General features: G+C 30.4%; 1 protein-coding gene across 4 annotated transcripts in view; it reads right to left on the reverse strand.

Annotated features, from left to right (window-relative positions):
* Window positions 1-19,789, reverse strand: part of LOC119612848 — a 41,701-nt gene that overhangs the window by 13,194 nt on the left and 8,718 nt on the right. For 3 of the 4 annotated variants that reach the window (XM_037968724.1, XM_037968723.1, XM_037968721.1), the window contains exon 3: window positions 6,094-6,261. In XM_037968724.1, coding sequence (XP_037824652.1) covers window positions 6,094-6,261 — 168 coding nt within the window. Of the gene's footprint in view, window positions 1-6,093; window positions 6,377-19,789 lie in introns of those variants that run through there. The other variant, XM_037968720.1, reaches the window with a different exon arrangement.

The raw sequence follows: 19,789 nt of genomic DNA on the forward strand, positions 1-19,789 counted from the left end.
TAAAACTATGAAAAGATTTCCTAAATTCTGCAAAATTATTCTTCTTTATGTCATAATTCCTTGGAAACCTTTACATAAAAACTATTTAGCCTTCTGTTAGTAACAAGTCTATTTGCTTTCCCATATGTGGTCTTGTTGATAATTGCCTGTAAGTTAATTGGTTGGAGTTGTTCAAACAACTAGTTGTCCTCTTTGACAATATTTCTTCCTTTACTTTTTCTGGTTTGCCAAGTATTTGAAAGCCAAGTAATCAATATCTAAAAATTGTCGTGCTGTAAACAGGAAACAGCAGAATATGACATAATAAATATATAAAAGAGTCCAAACATCTGTTTACAAACAGTTGCAAATTAGTTTAGAGTTTTTGTTGACTTGTAAGAACAACAAATTAAATTATTTACCAAAGTATATTTTCATAAAATCTTTCTGAAATTTTGTAATTTTGTACAGGATTACAAAGTTGGTTCTTATTAAATACATATTTAAAATTTTATTATTTTTATTTACATTTGGCATTATCTTCCCTGTAAAATTGTTTTAATATTTACCGCTTAAAAGACTCTTCAGTTGTAGCCACTTTTTTATAAAAATGTTGTAAATATTTAAAGACTTTGGGCAAACAATATAAAGATAACTTGGTAGTATTAAGTCATAATCATTTAAATAAATCCTCTTAAAAACTCATAAAATCTACTTTTTAGAACTTTTTGAAATCTACATTAAATAGCGAAAATGCAGTAATCAAAATGAGAATTTTCCCTTAACTGCGTAGGTATTTTTCTGTGTATTAAATAAATACAAATCAGAATAATACACATGTCCAATTACCGTAAACTTGAAGTACAGGTTAGGAAATTAAAACGTTGTGGGTGTAAGTCAAACATTCATCTGAGACACACTAGTTGTGCTTCCTTTAGATTAGTAATTAGTTTACTTTGCTGTCAGACTGGAGATCGTGGGTTCGAATTCCAACAAAGAGCCCGGTAAAGCAGTGCACATCAGCCTAGCTGAAGACCTAGGTGTATTTCTTGGGATTTGCTCTATCTTATATCCTTTTAAACTGACTAACTATTGGGATGTAAAATTATAAATCTTTTAAAGGTTATGATTTAATAATTGACATTTTTTCTTCTAGAAAAAAAAATGTTTTCGTGTCATTGTTATTTGTAAGGCAGACATAACAACATATTATTAAGGGACACATACATACACAACAAATAATCATGCATATTTATAAAGTAACATATTATCCTGTCTACCCTGAGACGGATTAAGAGTTAAATTGTCTCAAAATTTCTTAAGGATACAATCTAATGTAAATATCAGTAATTATGTCTAATATAATGAATATTGCGCATATTTATTTAGTCCTTTTTAAACTAATTTGAATAAATTTTGCTATTAGACCTTGAAATTTTGGATTTTATTTTATTAAATACAAATATGAAATTATACAAATTAGCATATCTAGCCTATAGTCTAGCCTATAGTCTAGTCCATAGTCTAGTCTACAGTCTAGTCTATAGTTTAGTCTATAGTCTGGTCTATAGTTTAGTCATAGCCTAGTCTAGTCTAGTCTAGTCTAGTCATAGTCTAGTCATAGTCTAGTCATAGTCTAGTCATAGTCTAGTCATAGTCTAGTCATAGTCTAGTCATAGTCTAGTCATAGTCTAGTCATAGTCTAGTCATAGTCTAGTCATAGTCTAGTCATAGTCTAGTCATAGTCTAGTCTAGTCTAGTCATAGTCTAGTCATAGTCTAGTCATAGTCTAGTCATAGTCTAGTCCTAGTCTAGTCATAGTCTAGTCATAGTCTATAGTCTAGTCATAGTCTAGTCATAGTCTAGTCATAGTCTAGTCATAGTCTAGTCATAGTCTAGTCATAGTCTAGTCATAGTCTAGTCATAGTCTAGTCATAGTCTAGTCATAGTCTAGTCATAGTCTAGTCATAGTCTAGTCATAGTCTAGTCATAGTCTAGTCATAGTCTAGTCATAGTCTAGTCATAGTCTAGTCATAGTCTAGTCATAGTCTAGTCATAGTCTAGTCATAGTCTAGTCATAGTCTAGTCATAGTCTAGTCATAGTCTAGTCATAGTCTAGTCATAGTCTAGTCATAGTCTAGTCATAGTCTAGTCATAGTCTAGTCATAGTCTAGTCTAGTCCTAGTCTAGTCTAGTCTAGTCTAGTCCTAGTCTAGTCCTAGTCTAGTCCTAGTCTAGTCCTAGTCTAGTCCTAGTCTAGTCCTAGTCTAGTCCTAGTCTAGTCCTAGTCTAGTCCTAGTCTAGTCCTAGTCTAGTCCTAGTCTAGTCCTAGTCTAGTCCTAGTCTAGTCCTAGTCTAGTCCTAGTCTAGTCCTAGTCTAGTCCTAGTCTAGTCCTAGTCCTAGTCTAGTCCTAGTCTAGTCCTAGTCTAGTCCTAGTCTAGTCCTAGTCTAGTCCTAGTCTAGTCCTAGTCTAGTCTAGTCTAGTCATAGTCTAGTCCTAGTCTAGTCCTAGTCTAGTCCTAGTCTAGTCCTAGTCTAGTCCTAGTCTAGTCCTAGTCTAGTCCTAGTCTAGTCCTAGTCTAGTCCTAGTCTAGTCCTAGTCTAGTCCTAGTCTAGTCCTAGTCTAGTCCTAGTCTAGTCCTAGTCTAGTCCTAGTCTAGTCCTAGTCTAGTCCTAGTCTAGTCCTAGTCTAGTCCTAGTCTAGTCCTAGTCTAGTCCTAGTCTAGTCCTAGTCTAGTCCTAGTCTAGTCCTAGTCTAGTCCTAGTCTAGTCCTAGTCTAGTCCTAGTCCTAGTCTAGTCCTAGTCTAGTCCTAATCTAGTCCTAGTCATAGTATATTCTATAGCCATAGTCCAACCACATTTTATTTTATAGTCTTATAGAATTAAAACATTTAAACAAACTATTCTTATCAGCATTGCACCAAATTTTTCCGATTCCTATGTAGAGAATGACGTCAATGATATAAATTTTAAATGTTTATTATGGCATATTTTTTACCAAACGCAAAGAATAAATTGCAAGTTTTTACACGTGAATTGCTGCCATATCAAATTTTATGTCCTTATATTTCTTTAAAGTTATGAAGCTCGTGATTTCTGTTTACGTGTATTGCTTTGGAACAAAACACATTTTACTAGATTTTACGATTTCCAAAAGTTAAACACCTTTGGTAAACAGAAATCATGACCTGAAACATGCTTTAAAATGTTTATAAAACGAGCTGCACAATTTAAAAGTTTTAGTTTGGTACAAAAATGCGTACATGTAAACAGAAATCTCTAAAACAAAACAAGTAAATTTAAATTTTTGTGTTTTACACTGGAAATATGGTGGCACGTTTTGAATTTTGGAAACGATTGATATTTATTTTGTATACTCTTACTCCACTTATCTAACTTTGTTCACGATGTTTGTAAATACCGTCTTAATATCACATTAAAATGTTCTTTATTTCTTTTATTATGTAATAATTTATTTTAATTAGTGTTTTCAGCACATATTTTAGTCAATAATTAAACATATTTATGATATTATATCACAATTAAATTAAATTAGAGTTTAAACAGAGAAAACAGTGTTTCTAGTTAAGTTCACAATATAGTTTATTGTTTAGTTCACAGTCTTTATCTTACTATATTTAATAACTAATTTCGTAATATGTCATTTAATTCTTTAACCAGCTAAGCTAATTTACTTAATATTAAAGCAAAAGTAATAAAATTCTTTTCTTTTTCTACGAAAAACATTAATGCATTAAACTAAAATTGTGTTGAATTGCTTAACGATTTTATAAGAATACGGAATTGTTTATTGGTACAAAGTTGAAACACATATTAGGAAATAATTTAATTTGTGGCTTCACTAAGATCTTATTAAGACTAATAAAACATACTTTAAAGAATAATTTAATAAATTTTAATTATTCTTTAAAAAGGTTAAAAACTTAATTTTTAATGCATGGTAGTATGAGTGATATTTAATTATTCAAAGCACTCATACGCCCAATTCATATAATAATTTTAAATGCTGTAAAATAATACTAGTCTATGACTAGACTATGACTAGACTATGACTAGACTATGACTAGACTATGACTAGACTATGCCTAGACTATGACTAGACTATGACTAGACTATGACTAGACTAGACTAGACTAGACTATGACTAGACTAGACTATGACTAGACTAGACTATGACTAGACTATGACTAGACTATGACTAGACTATGACTAGACTATGACTAGACTATGACTAGACTATGACTAGACTATGACTAGACTATGACTAGACTATGACTAGACTATGACTAGACTATGACTAGACTATGACTAGACTATGACTAGACTATGACTAGACTATGACTAGACTATGACTATGACTAGACTATGACTAGACTATGACTAGACTATGACTAGACTATGACTAGACTATGACTAAGACTATGACTAATAGCTATGACTAGACTATGACTAGACTATGACTAGACTATGACTAGACTATGACTAGACTATGACTAGACTATGACTAGACTATTGACTAGACTATGACTAGACTATGACTAGACTATGACTAGACTATGACTAGACTATGACTAGACTATGACTAGACTATGACTAGTACTATGACTAGACTATGACTAGACTATGACTAGACTATGACTAGGACTATGGACTAGACTATGGACTAGACTATGACTAGACTATGACTAGGACTAGACAGACTATGACTAGACTATGACTAGACTATGACTAGACTATGACTAGACTATGACTAGACTATGACTAGACTATGACTAGACTATGACTAGACTATGACTAGACTATGACTAGACTATGACTAGACTATGACTAGACTATGACTAGACTATGACTAGACTACTAGACTATGACTAGACTATGACTAGACTATGACTAGACTATGACTAGACTATGACTAGACTATGACTAGACTATGACTAGACTATGACTAGACTATGACTAGACTATGACTAGACTATGACTAGACTATGACTAGACTATGACTAGACTATGACTAGACTATGACTAGACTATGACTAGACTATGACTAGACTGACTAGACTATGACTAGACTATGACTAGACTATGACTAGACTATGACTAGACTATGACTAGACTATGACTAGACTATGACTAGACTATGACTAGACTATGACTAGACTATGACTAGACTATGACTAGACTATGACTAGACTCTTACTAGACTCTGACTATAATTTTCTGCCTTATTTTAATTTTTATTTTTTAATTTTATTGTTTGTACCAACTTGTTGCTTCAAGATATTGCTTAGAGATGTTAACAAATGATTTTCTGTCAGCAAATGTGTTGTTGCCATTAGTATTTGTATAGCAGACATAACAACATATTATTAAAGGACTCAGACATAGACAACAAATAATCATGCATATTTATAGGGACAAGTTTAATATAAAGCATAAAATCCTGTTGAGACAATCTAAAGTAAAATTTTAGAAATGTTTGAGAATATAAAGTGGATTTTTATAGAAAAAACATATGACCAAAAATTATTAAATGGAAACCCTGAAAATATGTTTGCGTATTTGGTGGCTTTTAGTGTGAAATTTAAGACAAAATTGTAAAGAAAGAAAAACAAAAAGCCGGAATGTGTACGTTACTAATTATAGATTAATTTGTGGTTGTTAAACTGTCATTATGTCATGTAATATATTATGTAGTTAGTTCACACAGGATATAATTAATAAATTGTATAATCATGGTTGAATAACTTGATGTATTTTGAATGAAGTTTTTATAGTTGTATGTTTTGTGTACAATTCATAATTGCAATGCGAATGTCGTGATTTGCGTACAAAATAATCTTCATACAATTTGTACATTTAATTAGAATTTCGGTTTAATGGTACGTATACGTCATATGTAATTGTTTTAAATAACAATTATACGTCTTGTAGTTCAATATGTGAAATTTACAGAATTTTTTTGTAGAGATGATTATTTTTTATACAAATATTTTAAAACAAGATTTTGTATTTATCTTGGTATTTATAACAATTATTTACACAAGTTGTCCAAATTCTTTTTTTAAATTTAAATTGAAATTAAACAACTTACCTGTCATGTTGTTCTGTTTTATGTTGCTGCTCTTTTTGTGCGATTTGTGTTTGAAGTTGTTGTTGCTGTGACTGCTTTTCCTGTTCTTTTTCCATTTCAGGTTCATTTTTCTTTTCTTTATCCTTGTCACTAATTTTATCTTTGTTTTCTGTCATGTTGGTCTGATGGCTTTTGTTGAAATGTTTTATTGTTTTTAGGAAATAAATGAGTTTTTGTTTGGTTTTTATTATTTTAATTATTATTGTTATTATTAAGTATTGTGGTTTTTTGTTTTCCATTTATATTTTAATTGTTATTTCTATTTTATTTTTTTAGAGTTTTACCAATGAATTTAACATAAATTTTTTTAAATTATTAAGAATGAGTTGCTTTTTTGTTAATATTTACATACGTATTTATTTACTCATTATTCTAAATATTGTTCTTACTGAATTTTACAGAGAATATAATATTTGTCAATTATAGTTCGATCGATAGATTCCAGCATATGTACATATATGTATATTTAGTCAGCATTTTACTCTGTGATCTTAATTATTTTAAAATAATAACACGGGCCTACAAATTTTGAAAAAGTCTAAAGCCTGAGACTATTTAATACTTTTCTAAAGAACTGAGCCACGCTGAATCCGAATCTGATTCAGATTTTCTCCATCGCATTTGAGATTCGAGATGTCCTGATATTTTAAAGACAACCTTATTTATATAATGTTCTATATCATATGAAATTCCTTTTTGTCAGCTTTAAAAAGAAGGCTTAACATCTGAAATATTATCTTTCTCCTTCCTATATAAACCGAATAACACAGGGCTTTCAGCATATTTGTGGTTTTTATAACCTACTTTACTACAGTGAGAAGGGTATTATGTAAATATTGTTTATAACGAGAAAACGGATGTATCAATCGACTCAAAAACACTTTCTTATTTGATTTGACGATATCTGTCCACCCGTCAACTTCAACCGATGATATGCCAGCAACTATTTTTATAGACCAAATTTTTGAAAATTTCAATGTATAAGTTTTTCGTAAAATATAGGCGAAATGTATGAAAAAATTCTGATTTTGTCAATTTATTGTTGTATCAAGCTTTATGTGCTGATATCTCGAAAAATAAGGAAGATATCTCAGATGTTTATTTTAAAGCTGACAGAATGTACTTGTAGACGACATACAACACTTAATAAATGAAGGTGTCTTGGTGCTGTTATAACGTCTCAAAAAGGGCCAAATAGGCCCAACTCCTTAAGACTAATATTCTTTGGTGTCTGGGCTAAAAATTTGTCGGCCTGTGTGTAAATTATTAAAGGAAATACAATTCTTTAAAAGTATTTGTACCCAACCCTGTAATTAATATAATTCACACGTCCTGTAGTTGTAAAACTAATGAAAACAACAGCTAGATTTTAGGGGACGATTCCCTATAGAACGCGACTATAGTTAGTTAGTTAGTTAGTTAGTTCGTTAGTTAGTTAGTTAGTTGTGTAGTTAGTTAGTTAGTTAGTTAGTTAGTTAGTTAGTTAGTTATTAGTAGTTAGTAGTTAGTTAGTTAGTTAGTTAGTTAGTTAGTTAGTTAAGTTATGTAGTTAGTTAGTTAGTTAGTTAGGTTAGTTAGTTAGTTCGTTAGTTAGTTAGTTAGTTGTTAGTTAGTTAGTTAGTTGTTAGTTAGTTAGTTAGTTAGGTTAGTTAGTTCGTTCGTTAGTTAGTTAGTTCGTTCAGTAGTAGTTAGTTAGTTTAGTTAGTTAGTGTTAGTAGTTAGTTAGGTTAGTTAGTTAGTTAGTTAGTTAGTTAGTTTAGTTTAGTTAGTTAGTTAGTTCGTTAGTTAGTTAGTTTTAGTTAGTTAGTTAGTTCGTTCGTTCGTTAGTTAGTTAGTTAGTTATTATTAGTTAGGTTACGTTAGTTAGTTAGTGTAGTTCGTTGTTCGTTCGTTCGTTTCGTTCGTTCGTTAGTTCTTCGTTTCGTTCGTTCGTTCGTTCGTTCGTTTCGTTCGTTCGTTCGTTGTTCGTTCGTTTCGTTCGTTCGTTCGTTCGTTTCGTTCGTTTCGTTCGTTCGTTTCGTTCGTTCGTTCGTTCGTTAGTTCGTGTTTGTCGTTCGTTCGTTCGTTCGTTCGTTCGTTCGTTCGTTCGTTCGTTCGTTCGTTCGTTCGTTCGTTCGTTAGTTGTTCGTTCGTTCGTTCGTTCGTTCGTTCGTTCGTTTTCGTTCGTTCGTTCGTTAGTTTTCGTTAGTTTCGTTCGTTCGTTCGTTCGTTCGTTCGTTCGTTCGTTCGTTCGTTCGTTCGTTCGTTCGTTCGTTCGTTCGTTCGTTCTTTCGTTCGTTCGTTCGTTCGTTGTTCGTTCGTTAGTTCGTTTCTTCGTTCTTTTCGTTCGTTCGTTCGTTCTTTCGTTTTCGTTTCGTTCGTTCGTTCGTTCGTTCGTTCGTTTCGTTCGTTCGTTCGTTAGTTCGTTGTTCGTTCGTTCGTTCGTTGTTCGTTCGTTCGTTCGTTCGTTCGTTCGTTTTCGTTCGTTCTTTTCGTTCTTTCGTTCGTTCGTTCGTTCGTTCGTCGTTCGTTCGTTGTTCGTTTCGTTCGTTCGTTCGTTCGTTTTCGTTCGTTCGTTCGTTCGTCTTCGTTCGTTCGTTCGTTCGTTCGTTCGTTCGTTTCGTTCGTTCGTTCGTTCGTTCGTTCGTTTCGTTCGTTCGTTCGTTCGTTCGTTCGTTCGTTCTTCGTTCGTTCGTTCGTTCGTTCGTTCGTTCGTTCGTTCGTTCGTTCTTTGTTCGTTCGCGTTCGTTCGTTCGTTCGTTCGTTCGTTCTTCGTTCGTTCGTTCGTTCGTTCGTTCGTTCGTTCGTTCGTTCGTTCTTCGTTCGTTCGTTCGTTCGTTCGTTTTCGTTCGTTCGTTCGTTCGTTTTTTCGTTTCGTTCTTTCGTTCGTTTCGTTCGTTCTGCCTTTCTATTTTATTGAAAATTTTCCATATTTTTTTTTCAAAATGCGTTTCAATATCAAATACTTATAAGGTAATATCACGCAATAGTACACCATATTTCAAGGCTCCTACCTTTCCTTCCATTCCCGATTAAAATATTTAACAAAGTTCAATAACAAAACATTCTGTTGACAAGTTTATTTGTATTAGAAAACAATTCAAGGCTAATGACATTTAGACAAAAACACACGTTTACATAGAATCCACTTTCCCAGCGGTTCTGGGTGTTTTCCAGAACTTCTCGTATTTATTATCAATTATTTCATCTCAATGGTTTAAACAGTTTTGCTCAGAATATTGTTTATTCATTATTGTGAAATATAAAGAAACCAAATGTCTACCCTTTACATTATATTCCAAACTAATATGAAAATGCAGAATAGCAAAACATATAATTAATTAAAAAATATATATTTTACTATAAGTAGCTCGTTTTTTACGTTTTCTGAAGTGAGCAAGGTTTATTAATTAATAATTGGGTTGGATTATAGGTAACTTAAATGTAAAAATATACATCTATAAGTTTAATTAAAAGAAAACATAATTCTTAATGGTTTAAAACTTTTAATTAAATTTGTATTTTTCAATGAATATTTAAGCCCTTTATAATAAAATGTCTTATTTTATCAGAAGCCTCTATAATAAAATATCTCTTATTGTAGTTTTTTATATAATCCTTTAAAATATTCAAAATAATTTTTTTGTTCAATTATTTTTGCAGCATTTTAACTTGCAAATATTGTGGTATCACAGCAATTTGCAAGTGACTGTTAATATTTGTCAGTTATAAAAATGTTTAAATTAACACAATACTGGTACTAATAATCATTATTATAAAGAGGACATATGTTAACGATATTGTCCTCCTGTTTTCAAATAGAAAGATTTTGGAAATTTTGAAAAAAATTATAATTTATGGTAAACAAATTTTTAACTTAATAATTTTTAAAAATTTTGGAGATTTTTCTTAGATAAAATGTAATGTATGTAAATGAATCCATCATAATATACACGTGTTCCAATATCCTCTTTAGTTTTTTTTTTTTAAATATTTCAACAAAAATAACAAAACCATTGAAGAAACAACAATTTGCTCTGCATATTATTAAAATAACAAAATCATGAAAAAATATACATACATGTGTATATATGTACATATATTAAAGTAAACAAAAAAATCCTACTTGAGAGAGATGAAGGGCGACGAAAAATATATATACTTACTAAATAAGTCCCTTTTTACAATACAAACAAGCATATGATAATGTTTGTTTACACATATTCAACCATGCGCCTAAAAGCATGTAATTTTAATTTTGTCTTGTTTTTTTCAAAATTACCGCAAGTAGAGTGTGAACAAATTGTAAATTTTAGCTAATTTAAGCTAAAATGAAAGGTTAAAACTTAACAAGGATTTTTGAAGTGTATTAATTATTTAAATAATTTCATTAAAATTGTATAAAGTATGAACCAGCATCTAAAAGCTGAACTGGAAATGAACTGGAAAAGAACTAGAACAGAACTAGAACAGAACTAGAACAGAACTTGAACATAACTAGAACATAACTAGAACAGAAGTAGAACTAAAACAGAACTAGAACAGAACTAGAACATAACTACAACAGAACTAGAACAAAACAAGAGCAGAACTAGAACAGAACTAGAACAGAACAGAACTAGAACAGAACAGAACTAGAACAGAACTAGAATAGAACTAGAACAGAACTAGAACAGAACTAGAATAGAACTAGAACTGAACTAGAACAGAGCTAGACAGAACTAGAAAAGAACTAGAACAGAACTAGAACAGAACTAGAACAGAACTAGAACAGAACTAGAGCAGAACTAGAACAGAACTAGAACAGAACTAGAACAGAACTAGAACAGAACTAGAACAGAACTAGAACAGAACTAGAACAGAACTAGAACAGACTAGAACAGACTAGAACAGAACTAGAACAGAACTAGAACAGAACTAGAACAGAACTAGAACAGAACTAGAACAGAACTAGAACAGAACTAGAACAGAACTAGAACAGAACTAGAACAGAACTAGAACAGAACTAGAACAGAACTGGAATAGAACTAGAAGAGAACTAGAACAGAATTAGAACAGAACTAGAACAGAACTAGAACAGAACTAGAACAGAACTAGAACAGAACTAGAACAGAACTAGAACAGAACTAGAACAGAACTAGAACAGAACTAGAACAGAACTAGAACAGAACTAGAACAGAACTAGAACAGAACTAGAACAGAACTAGAACAGAACTAGAACAGAACTAGAACAGAACTAGAACAGAACTAGAACAGAACTAGAACAGAACTAGAACAGAACTAGAACAGAACTAGAACAAATTTAAACAAAAATTTAGAGTTTAGACCACTATGCCACATATGTCCAAAATTCTTAATCTTATTTGTTGGAAAGTTGTTTGTATATTTTTTTTTCCATTATTGTACTTTTACTTTAATATTGTTCTTCTTCACTGAAATCTCTTGTTGTTTTATTGTTTTTGTTATGTTTCTTTTTATATTGTTTTATTTATGCAAGGAGTTTTTATGTTTATTTCTTTTGTAGATATTTTACTAAAATTTCTTCCTTCATTTAATAATGGATGGACTTGTCAGTATTACTTTTCTTACAGAAATAAGTATTATTTTATTATTACATTTTGAATTATATTTTTAGACATTTACATGATGTTTTTAAACTTTATATGAACTCTTGGTTTTTAAGGATTTATGGTTGCCCTCTCTTTATCATAAAGTTTTGCCGTTTGGTTTGTAAAAGTCAATATTTTCTATTATTCATTGTTCTTAAACATTCCTCTAACTTAAACATTAGATACTTTTATCAAAAAAATCTGATTTGTTGAGTAAATGCACAAAGTGAAAGTTTTTAGTTTTTGAACCTTTCGAAATAATTTTCACTCATTGTTATAAAAGACTAAACTACAACATAACGGATGTAAGTCAGACACTAATCTGACATCTATTAAAATTAATTTAAAATGTATTTCCATTGGATTGCAGCTTCTAAGCATGAGTAAGTAAAACATATTTGAGATAAAAGTTTGTTGAAGGCATCATTAGAATTTTAAACTGAACGTTTAGCTAAGAATTAAATTAGTTCGAAGCTTGCAGCATTACGCCTGAAAGCACCTTATTTTACTAATTTAACTTAAACAGCAAAAAACATTCGCTAAAAATGCAGTACGTAATAAAAGGAGTATTTCATTGCAGACTAGTGCAGGCGTAAGAGTACAATTTGATACGTATACGTATGAGTGATATTTGAAAATCAAAAAGTACTCATACGCCTGCTGTAGTCTGCAATGAAACACTCCTTTGATTAAAATTACCTTAAAACTGAAGATATTAATATACAAAAGATTGAAATCCAAAGAAGACAAATAAGTCTTAACAAAACTAAACAATTTTTAAAGCACAAGGTGGAATAAAGAAATTACATATATGCTTAATAAAGCAGCAAATGTGTTCAAAGTATTGCAGTTAATCTCCCAGTTATATTCCAAATATTTAACAAATTTTAATAAAATATTTGTTTTTCAATCAAACCATTAATTTGGTAGAACTTTTCATTTCACAAGGAATTTGTATAGACAATTTTGCATTTGAGTTTTTGTATATTTATATAAACTTTTTTCGTTTAATTCACAAAACTTGTCCGTAAAATAATTTGGCCAGATTTTAGTATTCTTTTATTTCATTTATTTTACTTGTTTTTAAAAATTCAGGACATTTTTTTATTGTTTAAAATAATTTCACTTTTTTATATTCTCATTTTTCATTGTTAATGATTAATTGAGTTCAGTCATTAATTTTTAAACATTACATTTCTTTTACTTTTTATTTATTATTAAATTTCTTCTTTTATTTCTATTTTTTATTATTTCTACGAATTTTAAAGATTGTTTAATGCACGAGACAAACCATCGGAAGTTAAACTGCTACTAAAGTTTCCTGTCTAAGAAAACATGTTTTTATATCTACAAAAAACACATGAAGAGAGCTTTAATGAGAGCACAATAGAAAGCAGGAGCAATACTTGTGCTATTGAGTGTGTCTGTATAACAGTTGTCTGTTGCCATTATTCTTAACATAATATTTATGTGAGAGACTTGTTGACGCATATTTTGAAAATTTCTCATAAGAAAACAAAACAGCTGTTTAAAGGATAAAAAAGGGCAAAGCTGAGAGACTAATATTAAACAAAATTATAACAGTTTTTCTTTAAAGATAAGTGCTTTGCTAAACAATTGAAATCCTGTCCAAAGGTAAATTTGTTAACATTTGATTATAAAAGTGTAATGTAGAGTATAACAGTTTTAATTATTTTAAAAAGAAAGGTCTTTTATGCAACTATCATACTGCTGCTACTTATTATTCATTGAAGCAAGTATAACAGTTTTAACTGTTATAAAGTGCTATCAACATTTTGATAATATTGTAGAACTTCTGTTTTAAGTTTTATCTACTATTATTTTTTTACTTAAATTTGGAATATTTTCCTTCTTATGTTATCCATCTAACAAGCTTGTCTAGTTTATTTCTATTCCAGCACCTTTTTTACCACTCACTTAACATACAATTAAAGGTATTTTAATTTAATCTCTAGACAAAATGCTGCTGTTACATTGTAAGTTTTTGAAACTTGTTAAGCAGGAAGTTGCCTTATTTCTTTTAAGAGGAAGTATGTAATAAACTAATACTTGCAGTGTAAATTTTCTTGTGATATTGTTTCGAGTAAAAGTATTTTATATTTCTTAAGAAAAAGGATAATCGAATAAAAGTCAATAGAAAATGTAACAAGTAAATATGAAATACAATTTTGAATGAAATACAAAAGTGTTTGGTATAAAACTACTTAATAGAAAAATCTTATTTGATTACATTATAAAGTCATGAGGAGCCACTTAAAATCAATCCAGAATATTCATGTTTTGTATCCAGTAATATCTTTAAGTGGAAGATAAAATCTTGGCAATTACCCAGAACTACTTGGAAAGAGAACATCTTTCTAAATATCAGAAGCCTTGAAAAGGTGATTCAATAATGAAATTGTTAAAAAATTATATTAAGGGTTTTCATTTAAACGCTTAAGAATTCTGTTCAATTACAATATTTGTAAACATTTAAAAACTAAGTCAAACGAAATTAAAAAATAAAAAATTAATTATTTAAACAAAAAAGTATGAGAAATTGCCAGTCTAAATAGTCGCTCAAACTTATAAGGGTTGTGCAAATCAATTTTCATACAATTCAATTGCGAGAATGGAAACATGCACAGGTTGCACAGTTTACGAGGGTTTTGAACGTTTAAATGAAAACCCTTATTGTTTTTCAATTGACTTCAATATTTTAAGTAGGAATGGAAAAATAGGAAGAAACCTTAAATATTCTTTGCTGCTGCGTGATGTGTCCTTTCAGTTATGTTGATATTGAACATGAAAATTACAAAAAAAAAAAAAAAAAAAAAAAAAAAAAATTGCCGAAACAAATTCAAAGGCTACCATTGCGTATACTTAATAATATGTCTTCCTTTCGAAGTTATTTTTTTGCTGGGAAATTATATGAAAAAGAATGAAATGGTACCAAAAAATCCACTCTTATAAATTGTCATTCCTTCAGCATTTGTGTGGTGATGTGTCTCAAGTTTCAATATTGTATAAAAACCAAAAAGTACCATTTAAAGAAAGAAATCCTCCAAAAATCTTTTCCTGGAGATTGTTACTCATAAATAAATTTAAAATAAATCATTGGATTTTAAAATTAAAACTAATGTGTGCTATTACAATTTTAATCATTATTTAAACTAGTGAAAACATAAGCTTTAGATTTAACGGTTAGTATAACATATCGTTATCACACCGAAAACAATTTAAAGAAAACACGAATTTTGAATTATGTCAGTCTTGTACTAAATGTACAATATTAAGTTTATTGTTACTACTAATCATAATTGTTATTACTTCAATGATACTTATAGTTTGTTGTCGATAAACAAACAATCATTTATAATTCTTGCAAAAGTCCTTAAAACTGTTCATATTGTTGTTGACAGCTGTTTATTTGCATTGTGTTTTTTCTTATTTGCACTTCCATAAAGTCTAGCAAACTAAGTATAGAGGTTTAAGAGAAAAATATATTATATATATTTTGATGTGAAAATAGTTGTCCACCATGTGGTATGATTGATCTGACTTTGACTTGAGTTGGCACAATATTAAGTATACGCAGTGGTAAACTTTGCACTTTATTTTTACATAGTAGTGTATGTTTCCTCACAAATAATAAGAGAGAGTGCTGAACAGAACAGCAGGTGTAGAAATTAAATTGTTAACAGCGGGAGTAGTATTGGGTGAATTGTATTGATGATCTTTCCTGTTTATTTTGCAAAATATTTAATGTATTAACATTTCGCAGGAAAACATTTTATTAATTAAAATAATTTTTTTTATTAAACAGTTAACATTTAGGAGAAAATATATTCTAAAGATAATATTATCTTAACCTTTTACCATAACACTTCTTTTTAGTTTTCTTGTTATTTGTAGAAACAAAAACAAATTGTGTAATTTTTTCCTAGACCAAGTGTTCTTAACGCCTGTGGCCTTAATTGTGTTTACCTTAACGTTTAATTGAAATAGCTCACTTACGGTGGCTTATGGTTTTCTTTGGATAAACTTACATTCATTCGTTCACTATTTTTACCTTTTCTCACTTTCCTTTTATTGGTTTAGTAAATAAAGTGTCAAAATTATTATTTACTCAAGCAAAATGAGCGAAAAAGAAAAACTTTTAAAGGTTAAAGGTAGCAAAAGCAAACATTTAATTTGGATCCTTAAAAGCGGTTATAAACTGCTAGTGACAGCAAATCTATATGATAGGAATTCAGATATTTGATGAAGGTAATTGGGAGAACAAATACGTTTTAATATGTGTAAAGGTAAACATGCTTAAATATATGTTTACTTACAGATAGTAATGACTAGACTATGACTAGACTTGACTAGACTATGACTAGACTATGACTAGACTATGACTAGACTATGACTAGACTATGACTAGACTATGACTAGACTATGACTAGACTATGACTAGACTATGACTAGACTATGACTAGACTATGACTAGACTATGACTAGACTATGACTAGACTATGACTAGACTATGACTAGACTATGACTAGACTATGACTAGACTATGACTAGACTATGACTAGACTATGACTAGACTATGACTAGACTATGACTAGACTATGACTAGACTATGACTAGACTATGACTAGACTATGACTAGACTATGACTAGACTATGACTAGACTATGACTAGACTATGACTAGACTATGACTAGACTATGACTAGACTATGACTAGACTATGACTAGACTATGACTAGACTATGACTAGACTATGACTAGACTATGACTATGACTAGACTATGACATACTAGACTAGACTAGACTCTTGACTAGACTATGACTAGACTATGACTAGACTATGATAGACTATGACTAGGACTATGACTAGACTATACTAGACTATGACTAGACTATTGGACTAGACTATGACTAGTATGACTTCGTATGACTAGACTATGACTAGACTATGACTAGACTATGACTATGACTAGACCTATGACTAGGACATGACTAGACTATGACTAGACTATGACTAGACTATGACGAACTATGACTATGACTATGACTGACTATGACTAGACTATTGACTAGACTATGACTAGACTTATGCCTAGACTATGACTAGACTATGACTAGACCATGACTAGACTATGACTAGACTATGACTAGACTATGACTAGACTATGACTAGACTATGACTAGACTATGACTAGACTATGACTAGACTATGACTAGACTATGACTAGACTATGACTAGACTATGACTAGACTATGACTAGACTATGACTAGACTATGACTAGACTATGACTAGACTATGACTAGACTATGACTAGACTATGACTAGACTATGACTAGACTATGACTAGACTATGACTAGACTATGACTAGACTATGACTAGACTATGACTAGACTATGACTAGACTATGACTAGACTATGGACTAGACTATGACTAGACTATGACTAGACTATGACTAGACTATGACTACTATGACTAGACTATGACTAGACTATGACTAGACTATGACTAGACTATGGTTGGTTAGTTGCAAAAAGCTCTACTTTACATAACTTGAACCAAACATTTAACTGTACAAGTGCTTCGTCTCTTTCATTTAGTGCCGGTTCAAACAGGGGAATTTTTTTTTGGGAAACATGTTGTGTGTCAGAAAAGAGAACGAAATATCAACCATCGCACTCTCCCACACACAACATCAAAAGTTTCCAAAAAAAAGTTTCCCTGTGTGAACCGGCACTTACACGTATTTTTCCTTTTGATTGCCTTTATGAAATAATAGAGTTGCTCTTACCATAGCACTGCTGTCAGGATCAGTTTATGTACGTTTTTAACGAAGTCAATTTAAGTTTTGCTCCTGCTACCTTCAACCTTTAAAAACTTTTACTTTACTTTTGTTATAGTAAATAACACATTTTTACTTTATTTACTCAATCAATAGGTAAAAATAGTAAATAAAAAAAGGTTTAAACAAAACCACACCAAGTGATCCCTTTAAATGAGTATTAAATTGACACAATCAAGGTCACAACCGTTAAAACACTTGGTTTATTAAAAAATAGAACATAGTTTTTTTTTCTTCTAATAACAGAAAGTATAATGGGAAAAGGTGAAGATAACATTTTCTTTGGAAGATAACTTCTCCTAAAGGTTAAAAGTTTAATAGGAAGTAAATTATAATTTCTGTTTATGTTAACTAAAATATCTAGTGGCTAACAGTGAAACTAACTTTAAAACTAAATATCTAGGAGGTAAATGTTTAACGATAATAAGCAGCAAACTGTTTGACTTTATAATGCAAATAATAAGGTAATCACCGAGTTCTACTGTGGTTGCTAATTTCATTACTTGCTGCTCTCTTTTCCTCGGTGAGAAAACATTACTATTTAATATGGTGTTAAGTGTACCACTGCGTATACTTGATATTATGCAAACACAAGTAAATGTTACATTCATCATACCACACGGTGTCCAACTATTTTCTCAACACAATACCCCTAAAGTTTTCTAGTCTTTTTGGAAATATGAATAAGACAAAACACAATGCAAATAAGCAGCTTTCAACAACAAAATGAGCATTTTTTAAGGACTTTTACAATAATGATAAACGAGTGTATATTTATCGACTGGATGTTGGCTTTATTATAATTGTAATGAATATGTTTTGTCTCATTGTAACTTGCTTGTAGACTGCCACCGAAGTCAGAATGCAAGACACTTATTATTTCTATACTTTACTGTAAACTCAATTAAACATTACTTGTATGTAAAATATACAGTAAGACTTGCTTTTAGTACAAGTATTGCAGAAGAAGTAAATACAACCTACTTTTAGGTGTTAGTCACACATCACAAATTTTATTATACTCCAGGGTTATATTGGAAAATTCAATAAACATAATTTAATTCAAAACGTTTATTAATGACATTCGAATAACTTGAAATTCGTTATTAAGTTAAGAGGGAAAATACCGAGTAAAAACAAACACAAAAGTTAAAATTCTTAAAATAACAATAAAATTTAAATGTTTAAATTTTAAAAATTGCTTTTGATACTTAAAACTTCGTAAAACTTCTCTCTAGCACAACAAAAGTATGTTTCTTGTAATCTACTTTAAAACTTTACTTATTTTTTATTTAATAAAACTCTTCCACAAATTAAACTACTTTTTAAGTCATAATAATTTTTTAATAAGTCTATTGCTAATTCACAAAAGAAAAACTTACAAATCTTTTTAAGAGATTTTCCTTCTTGCTATCGTTTAAATGCAAAATTTCTCTCAACTAAAGCATACTTTCCAGCATTCACAGAAAATGAAAAGATTAATTAATAAACTTTACTAACTGTAACAGAAATGAACATGGCTTTGCTTTTAGTCAAAAATATTAAAGAAAGTTAATGGAACTGAAATAACACAAATAATTAAAAAATTAAGGGAAAACATAAATTAAGGAGAGAAAAAGAAAAGCGTAACTTGAAGGTAAAAAAAGAAAGAAACAGTTCTAATTCAGTTCTAGTTCAGTTCTAGTTCGTTTAGTTCTAGTTCAGTTCTAGTTCAGTTCTAGTTCAGTTCTAGTTCAGTTCTAGTTCAGTTCTAGTTCAGTTCTAGTTCAGTTCTAGTTCAGTTCTAGTTCAGTTCTAGTTCAGTTCTAGTTCAGTTCTAGTTCAGTTCTAGTTCAGTTCTAGTTCAGTTCTAGTTCAGTTCTAGTTCAGTTCTAGTTCAGTTCTAGTTCAGTTCTAGTTCAGTTCTAGTTCAGTTCTAGTTCAGTTCTAGTTCAGTTCTAGTTCAGTTCTAGTTCAGTTCTAGTTCAGTTCTAGTTCAGTTCTAGTTCAGTTCTAGTTCAGTTCTAGTTCAGTTCTAGTTCAGTTCTAGTTCAGTTCTAGTTCAGTTCTAGTTCAGTTCTAGTTCAGTTCTAGTTCAGTTCTAGTTCAGTTCTAGTTCAGTTCTAGTTCAGTTCTAGTTCTAGTTCAGTTCTAGTTCAGTTCTAGTTCAGTTTAGTTCAGTTCTAGTTCAGTTCTAGTTCAGTTCTAGTTCAGTTCTAGTTCAGTT

This window comes from Lucilia sericata, unplaced genomic scaffold, assembly GCF_015586225.1.
Source record: "Lucilia sericata isolate MDLA Ls3-8-SP2 unplaced genomic scaffold, ASM1558622v1 Contig001847F_arrow, whole genome shotgun sequence".
NCBI lineage: Eukaryota > Metazoa > Arthropoda > Insecta > Diptera > Calliphoridae > Lucilia > Lucilia sericata.